We start from the raw sequence: 9,622 nt of genomic DNA on the forward strand, positions 1-9,622 counted from the left end.
CTGTCCCCCGCCATTTCACTGCCCTGCTCCCAACTCACACCCCCTCTCTCATATACCTCTCCACCCCATCCCTCCATCTCATCCTCAGCCTCCCCCTCCCTCTCCCCCCCTCCATCTCATCCTCAGCCTCCACCTCACTCACATACACTCTCTTCGTCAGTCTTTCACCATCCATCCTCTCCACATGGCCAAACCACCACAGTGTATTCCTCCTAACGCTTCCTATCACATCCACATCCACACCACAATGCTTCTTTATATCCTCATTTGTCAGCCTGTCTCTCCATGTGACTCCACAGGCTCCTCTTATATAACTCATTTCCACTGCTCTCACTCTTGACTTGTGCCCTTCCAACAACGTCCAAGCTTCACCTCCATACGTTAGAGTTGGTATCACAATACTGTCATGTAGTAATGTTTTCACTTCCATGCTCATTTCCCTGTTTCTTATCACTGCTTTCAAGGAACCAGCAACCTTTCTTCCCTGCTGTACCCTTTCAAGCACTTCCCCCTCCAAACCTTCATCCTTACTCATCACACTACCCAAGTACTTAAACGTACTCACATTTTCCAATTCCTCACCATCCAACCTCGCCGTACATTCACTGACTTCACCTCTCTCAAAGACCATCACTTTACTCTTCCATACATTCACCTTTAGATTCCGTTTCTTACACACTCTCCCAAACTCGTCCACCAAGCCTTGCAGCTCCCCTTCGTCTTCACTCAACAACACAGTATCATCTGCAAAGAACAGTACAGGGAGTTTCCAAACACTACCCTCTCTCACCAGGGCCACTCCAACATTCACTACCCTACCTTGTACCTCTTTTATTACCCCATCCATGTACAGATTGAACAACCATGGAGGCATGACACATCCCTGTTTCAACCCAACCTTCAAAGAGAAAACTTCACTCAGTTCACCATCCACACGCACTGCAGTCTTAGCACCATCATACATACTCTTCACAGCATTCAACAACTTCCCATCTACTCCATACATTCTTAGTACTTTCCACAATCCTTGCCTGTCCACCCTGTCATATGCTTTCTCCAAATCACTTGATGCAGTTCAGTATTCAGCAGGAGAAATTGTAGTTTTAAGCAGGTTAAAGTGGATGGAGCATTGTAGATTACTAACTGTTCCCTCCACCTGGCTACACTCATTCTTTCGTACCTGTCGCTTCCCCATTTACTTTTCAACCACATTATCACTGCTGGGTTTTCTGATTGCTAGCTTCTTCAGGCATTGTAAGATACTAATTCAGATTGTTATCAATGTAATTTTCAAACTCTACATTTGTCCTTTTAGCCTTGCACCTCTTTGTCATTGACAGTGTTGGTTTTGATTGTTTTCTGTTAATATCTGATTAACAAAGTATATGCATAATCATTTGATTATCATTCACTGCTCTTATTAGTTACTCCTCAATGTCCTCTTACACTCTTTTAAAACATGATTTAGCAACAAACTCCTTTGGTCATATTTTTAGTATTGTTTTTTTATTTATTATTTTATTTTTTCTTTGTCTACTGTCAAGGTTGTGGCTTCATTACTTTGATATTTTATTCTGGCTACCAACAGATGATTGTAACCAGCTAAGGAAAACCCCAATCCCCAAAGCTGGTTATTTTACGTCTCTGATACCATACATTCCAAGATACCATACATTCTAATCTGGCATATACCACACCTCCCTTGGTGTGCGGTATTGTACATAGCATTGGTATTTATCATATACTTGCACTAAGTCTGGTCCCCCTCCCTGTGTTACTCTCTGGTGGTGTTAGTAAAGATAGATTGCGTCATTTGTTATAACCATTGACTGTAGTATAACCCATATGTGCTCTTAGCGCCTTTGTTGACTTGCGCAGATCGTCAGTATATTTCATGTCAGTTTAACTTGTGCAGATTGTCAGTATACAGTTTTTCATATCAGCTTTGTTACAGAATGGTTTTGTTTTGCATTTCTTTGTAATATTTTTTTTTACCTTCAGCCTTTTTCCGTACTGCACGCACACCTACCTTTACAATGTTGAATGCAGTAGAGATGCAAATGATTAAACTCGTTTTAACTCCTGAGCGGCGTGACATCTGCCCATTGAGACTGAACCCAGATGCATTGTGTGGTAGTGTTGGAAGAGGAAGACCTACAGCTGAATGGGAAAGGAGAGTGCTACAATTAATAGGTGAGAAAGCAGATCACAGATAAGAGATGTTTGAGGTAATAAGAGCTAAATCAGGAAACATCAGTTCTGGTGAGCAGTTTTGGTGTTTTTCTGGTTTGACTAGCTGCTTTATGTCTCACTCTTATTGCCAGTTATCACAGTTCCTAAAAGGAAAAAAGTCTACAGTTTCCTCAAACTACGAGGCACCATTTGGATAATGGCGTGGGAATTTTAACCTGCCAGAAAGTTAAGGAGAGAGCTAGTGAAGCTCTGTAATATTTTTGAACACTAAGTGAAATTGCCTCTGACATAGCTTGAAATTCAAAAGGGGACATACTCTAAATAAATTAGATTATCAGTTTCCTGAGGCCTATCAGTTGACTGCATCACACACCCTCACGTGTTGCCCTGTTGAACACTAACATTGTACTTTCCATGATGAAACATACTAGGGCAATATCATACAGGAATAACAGAATAAGCAGGCATGTTGTTATGAACTGCCAGTGGATCATGTGGGACATCAGTTAAGACCATTAGCACTTAAGCTATAAATCTCTTCATTATAATAATGTATTTTGCATGTTTAGCAATGGCTTGGTCAGTCAGTCACACTCTGTAGATTTTCACAACGTGCTTTACTCTACCATAGTCTCATTTCGTGCTTCGCTTCAGCTCCAGAGGGTTTTTCACATGGAAGTGCTTCAGTAGCAAAGCCTATTTTGTGCTTTACTGTAGCTTCCTAAGGATTTTCGCAGGCAAGGTACTTTACTCTTGCAAAGCCCCTTATGGTGCTTCACAATTTGGAAGTTCCATTTGGTGCTAGATCTGTCTAGTACTTATGTACTTAAGTTCTTCCTACCTCCAGATGAATATATTTGATTCTGAGACCACTTGCAGTTCAGGTATTAAAATTTATCTCCATTATATCACTTCAAAAGGAAAAGTCTCCCTAGAGCTAAATTGAATTTGCTGATGGTAGCTAGAATAAAATTAAGTAATGAACTTTGGCCGAAAGAGTTTTGTGTCTCCAACAACAGTTGGTTTTCTTCTCCCTACCCCCCCCCCCTTTTTTTTTTTTATCTGATTCCAGATGTCATCCAGTATTTAAAAGGGGAATTGTGAACTGTTTTTATTGTAAAAGTTTATTCCTCTTATAATGCAAGCAAGTTTCTATAAATAATTCATGAACACAGAAGACATTTAGCAAGATTTTTTACCAAGCTTCCTGCTGTCATATCCGTAGTGCATTGTCGCATGCCAGGGAGAGCACTGCACACATCTCAGTTAGTGTTTAGCTTGTCTTTGTACTTGGTGTGGGCAGTGACCAGCGTGGAAAATACATCCTCACCGATAAAGTAAGTTCACCTGTACTGTAGCTAATTGGTTAACATTAGGAACAGCATTATGGAAATGTTTGTTTGGAAGACACAGAGCCTATAGGAAAATGATTATGATCTACACCATCCCTCGAATTACCCCTAATGACTCGCAAGCCTGCCTTAACTACTGTACCTCAAACTGGCATTGAATGTACCAGATGATGATAAACACATTTAAATATACAATTTACTGTATGTGACCCAAAGTGTTGAGGTAGACCACACCATCACCCAGGCCTCTGAGTGGTTGTGTGACCTGCGCTGTAGGATATACATTGTGTGGTGGCAGGATATGCCATATTTAGTCAGGGTTGGGCCTGTGTCCTGTGTAATGGTGGATCTAACCACATTGTGGTAACTTTCTGCTTTCAATCAATCAATCAATCAATCAATCATTTCCTGTGGCACCCTCGGGGATGCCTAGGGCCTCGATGAACTCACACCACCACATCCTATCTTGTGTTAACTCCTCAAGATCTCCCCAACACTTATCTCCAGCTTCCCGTCTCATTGTCCTCACCCACGTCTCTTTTGGCCTTCCTCTACCTCTCCTACCAAGTGCCACCCACCCTGGTGTACCTCGTACTATTCCCTGTCTCCTATACACATGTCCTTGCCACTTCCATCGTGAGAATCTAACATATTCATCAGTCGGCTGCACTCCCGTTACTTCTCTAATTCTGCTATTTGGTATCCTTTCCCACCACTTAACTCCTAATATTCTTCTAAGTGCTTTATTTTCAAACACCAAGAATTTATTTTCCATAGTCACTGTGCTGTACCAAGACTCGTGTCCATAAATTAAGATACTCCCAACCATTACCTTATAAAGTTTGATTTTTGTATGCACAGAAAAATTGTTATTATTCCAAATATTTTTAAGCATTCCCATTGCCTGATTAGCCTTCTTTAACCTTTCCTCGAATTCAAAGTTCAAAGAACCATCCTTGGCTAAATAAGTACCTAAATATTTAAACCTATCAACTTGCTTTACAACCATACCTCCAATTACACATTCCTGCGCATTTTCCATATTCATATTGATTATTTCAGCTTTTCCACAATTAATAACCAAACCCACCTTGCGACCTTCACTCACCAAACAGTCCAACACTCTCTGCATCTCTTCTGGCCCATCACAAATCAAAACTATATCATCTGCATAATCTAAATCCAAAAGTTTCCTGTTCTCTCCCCAAAGTATACCTGCACCGGTTTCTGTTCCAACGCGTTTCATAATGTAATCAATGACCAATATAAATAGTAAAGGCGATAGAACACCACCTTGAATTACTCCGGACTTGACTTCAAATGAATCACTCAGACAACCATCAACCATCACTTTACAAAATGTGTCCTCATGCATGTTCATAATGACCCTCACAAACTCCTCTGGTATTCCATAATGTCTCATGATCTTCCCCATAGTCTCTCTCAAAACAATTATCAAAAGCCTTTTCAAAATCAACAAAACAAAGACTTAACGGTACTCTCATTTCATTAACTTGCTGCATCAGATGCCTAACTATAAAGATCTGATCATTGCAACCACGTCCCTGCCTAAAACCAGCCTGTTCATCCCTCAGAATACCCTCAACCACCGGCTCCAACCTATTTAACAACACTCTACTGAAAACTTTCAAAGCTATCGGTGACAAAGAGATTCCCCTCCAATTACCACATTCACTCAGGTCTCCCTTCTTCGGAACTTTAACAATTACACCATTCTTCCAAACTGATGGTAGTAACCCCGTCACCCATATCTTATTGAATAGCTTGGTCAAGATCATTATTAATCTATCCCCCTCCACTTTAAACATTTCCGGAAATAAACCATCCTCCCCTGGTGCCTTATTATTCTTTAACTGTTTTACTGCTTTCTCCACTTCTGCAAGCCTCAACTCTCCTGTTTCTATATTTAAATCTTCCTGAGCAGACGGTATATCCTCTTCTGGTGGTATTGGTCTATTAAGAACTCTCAAAATGCTCTTTCCATCTATTTTTAATATCTCCATCTTTGGTCAATAAATTTCCTTCCCTGTCTCTAACTGGTATTTCCTTGCGTTTACCTGCATTACCATTCAGTTCTCTAATCGATTCATATGCTATTCTTTGACTCTGTCCATCATTTTTGTTTATTAAGATTTCAGTCTCTGCAACCTTTTCAGTCCTGTTAAAAGTGGTGAACTGAAAGAGTGTGTTGCAGATGAGCTGACAACTCATAATTTCATAGTAGTGTCAAGAGAGACAGTTTGACATGGGATGAACAGGAAAGTACTGGATCCAGTACCTTGGATGGAGTGTAACTTTGTAGATACATTTTATCCTAATGTCTTCGGAATCCGAACAGCTTGACACAACATCAAGGGATAAACAGGAAGGAACTAGACCCGGTTCATGCAAGAACCTCCTCCTGGACTTCATTTGAAACATCATCAGTGTCACACTGAAATGGTTTTCTGATGAATTTTCAGGCCAATTTTTTGTCCATTATCAGATTAGTGGTAGTTTTTTTATTTTTAATAATAGGAACTTTGTAGTGTATGCATTGTGTGATGACAGGAGTGAGAGAGAGAAAGAGAGGTTTTGGGATGTGCTGGATGGAGAAATGCCCGGGGGATATAAAGTAATTGTAATGGGCAATATGAATGGAAGAGTAGGCACTGGTCTTGAGGATTAATGGGTTGTAATGGAGTTCATGGAGAAAATGATAATGGGAAGTGACTGAAGGATATGTGTCAGGAAAGGAGGTTGTGCATTTGTAACTCATATTTCAAACAAAGATGCACGTAAGTACATGGTATAGAGGGATGGAGTTTTTGGTGAGTGAGGTGTGCCTGCAGAGATGGATGAGAATGGCAGTGCTTTAGTGGACATTTGTGCCGGGAGAGGGTTGGTGATAGCTAATACCCTCTTCAGGCACAAAATGATCCATAGGTATACGTAGCGAGTGATGAGAAGGGTGGATGGTGAACTGAATGAACGGAAGGCAATGATTGATTATGTGTGTGTGGAGGAAAGGAAGAGAAGGTGTATAATGGATGCAAGAGTGTATAGAGATTGGAGGATTGGACTTTCGGACCACCACTTGTTAATGGTCAGAATCAAAGTTCAAACAAAATGGAGAAATAGGAGAAGGGAAGGACAGGAGGAAGTAGTTCTTACAAGGAGGGTAGAAGAGTTACAAGAGGATGGAAAAAAGGCAGAATATAAGAGGAAAGTGGAGGAGCGATTGGGTAAATATAGATTGGAGCAGGTGGGGGACGTGGAAGATGTGTGCAAGATATTCACAAAAGAAATCTGTGCAGCATGTGATGTGGTGTGTGGTGTGGAGAGAAGACGAAAGGGGATGCAAGGAACAGCATGGTGGACTGAAGAGGTGAGAGAGGCTGTGGCACAAAAGAAGAAAGCACATACTGAATGGATGAGAAACGGGGGCATCGAAGGGGTTAAGTTGGAAGAGAGAGTTATATGTAGAGAGGAAGAGAGAGGTGAAAAGATTAGTAAGAGAGAGTAAGAAGAGAATGAATGAGGAATATGGAAGGAATTTGAGTGTAAAGTGGAGGGAATGTAAGAAAATGTTCTTGAAGGAGGTAAAGAGAGTTGCATCTTTATCTCTTTTCTATCGCTACTTCAATGGTCACTGCTCCTCTGAACTGTCTGCATGCATTACTCCACCCCTACGACGGACCCGTAGCACCCGTCTAGCTGCAAACTCTCATCCCTTTTCTGTCCAACTCTCTAATGCAAGAGTTAACCGTTACTCCCAGTCCTTCATTTATGCAACAGGTCAACTCTGGAACTGTCTCCCTCTGTCTGTAGTTCCTACTTCCTATGATCTCCAGTTTTTCAAACGCAGTGTGTCCAGGCATCTGGAAATAATTGGATCTTGAATTTGGCTCTCTCTTATATTTTGTTTTTCTCTTGGAAGGAATAGTTTTGCAGGCTCGTTGCCTTTGGTTCCTTCTTCCTCACAAAAAAAAAAAAAAAAAAAAAAAAATAGGGTGCCAGAGAAGTCAGTTGGGGAGTGAAAGATAAAAATGGTAGAATACTAGTGGAGAAGGGAGAAAAAGTGAGCAGATGGAGAGAACACTTTAATAAATTGTTGAACATAGAGAATGAAGGTATTGCAAGTATAAGTGGCTGGGGAATGGCTGGGAGAAGGAGGGATGTGAGAAAAGAGGAAGAAATCAGTAGGATAGAAGTTGAGGAAGCAGTGAAGAATGTTAAAATGGGGAAAGCCCCTGGAATTGATGGAGTGTGTTGTGAAATGCTGAAGTATGGGGGGGAGATAGTAATGGAATGGATGTGGAAGATGTGCAGATTGGCCTGGGAGGAAGGTAGAGTCCCGGAGGATTGGAAGTCAGGTATAATTATTCCCCTGTACAAAGGAAAAAGGGAAAAAGAAGTATGTGGTAATCATAGGGGCATTTGCCATCTTAGTGTAATAGGAAAAGTATATGGTAGAATACTTATTGACACAGTTAAGGAAATAACAGAGGAATTAGTTGGAGAAGAACAGGGAAGTTTTAGGAAGGGAATAGGTTGTGTAGATCTGATATTCATTCTTAGATCTTTAGTGGAAAAGTCTCTAGAGAAGGGGAAGAAGTTGTATGCAGCCTTCATGGATTTGGAGAAGGCATACTACAGGTTGGATAGACTAGGATTGTGGAAAGTAATAAGAATATATGGAGTAGATGGGAAGTTGTTGAATGCTGTGAAGAGTGTGTATGAGGGTGCTAAGGCTGCAGTGTGTGTGGATAGTGAACAGAGTGAATTTTTCTATTTGAAGGTTGGATTGAAACAAGGATGTGTCTTGTCTCCATGGTTGTTCAATCTGTTCATGGATGGGGTTATAAAAGAGATACAAGGTAGGGCAGTGGATGTTGGAGCGGCCCTAGTGAGGAGGGCAGTGTTTGGAAACTCCCTGTACTGTTGTTTGCAGATGATACCATTCTGTTAAGTGAAGACAAAGGGGAGCTGCAGGGCTTGGTGGATGAGTTTGTGAGAGTGTGTAAGAAACAGAATCTAAAGGTGAATGTAGGGAAGAGTAAAGTGATGGTCTTCGAGAGAGTGAAGTCAGTGAATGCACAGTGAGATTGGGTGGGGAGGAGATGGAGAATGTGAGTGCATTTAAGTACTTGGGTAGTGTGATGAGTAAGGATGAAAGTTTAGAGGGTGAAGTGCTTGAAAGGGTGCAGCAGGGAAGAAAGGTTGCTGGTTCCTTGAAAGCAGTGATAAGAAACAGGGAAATGAGCATGGAAGTGAAAAAGCTGCTACATACAGTATTGTGTTACCAACTCTAACATATGGAAGTGAAGCTTGAACCTTGTTGGAGGGACACAAGTCAGGAGTGAGAGCAGTGGAAATGAGTTATTTGAGAGGCGCATGTGGAGTCACATGGAGAGGCAGACTGACAAATGAGGAAGTGAAGGAGTGTTGTGGTGTAGATGTGGATGTGACAGGAGGTGTTAGGAGAAACACATTAAGGTGGTTTGGCCATGTGGAGAGGATGGAGAGTGAGCGACTAATGAGGAGAGTGTATCTGAGTGAGGTGGAGGGGAGGAGAGGGAGGCCAAGGATGAGATGGAGTGGAGAGGTATATGAGAGAGGGAGGGTGTGAGCTGGGAGCAGGGCAGTGAAATGGCAGGGGACAGAGGGACATGGAGGCGATTTTTTTGTGGCCACCCCTTACGGGATTAAGGCTTCTGGCAATAGATAGATAGATAGGGGATCGTGTTGGAAGAAGCCTGATTGATGACGTGCTCGTAGAGAGGTCGATGCTGGGAATGGCTATTGATACGAGGGCTGTGAGAGGACGATGTGGGGGTCTACCAGATCATTTTATTATGGCAAGATCAAGCTGAGAGGAGTGAGGTGGACCAGGAGAGATAGGAGCAGTCAGGGAGAAAGACTGAAAGTCGAGAAGCTGAGGATCAATGAATGCAGGACTGAATTACAGGAGGAGTTGAAATCAGTGAATTAGAATTAAACGGATCTGGACAGCCTGTGGAATGCATATATGGATTGCTTAGTTAGAAATGGTAAAGCAGTGTGTGCTGTGGCAA

General features: G+C 41.7%; 1 protein-coding gene across 1 annotated transcript in view; it reads left to right on the top strand.

Annotated features, from left to right (window-relative positions):
• Adar (Adenosine deaminase acting on RNA) overlaps window positions 1–9,622 on the top strand; it is a 439,541-nt gene that overhangs the window by 270,805 nt on the left and 159,114 nt on the right. Inside the window, exon 3 of the mRNA XM_080285009.1 lies at window positions 2,002–2,193. Within this exon, the coding sequence (XP_080141135.1) occupies window positions 2,002–2,193 (192 nt within the window). The remainder of the gene's footprint in view (window positions 1–2,001; window positions 2,194–9,622) is intronic.

Source organism: Coenobita brevimanus, chromosome 103 (genome assembly GCF_032717465.1).
Source record: "Coenobita brevimanus isolate Jiangsu-jjx chromosome 103, ASM3271746v2, whole genome shotgun sequence".
NCBI classification, from domain to species: domain Eukaryota; kingdom Metazoa; phylum Arthropoda; class Malacostraca; order Decapoda; family Coenobitidae; genus Coenobita; species Coenobita brevimanus.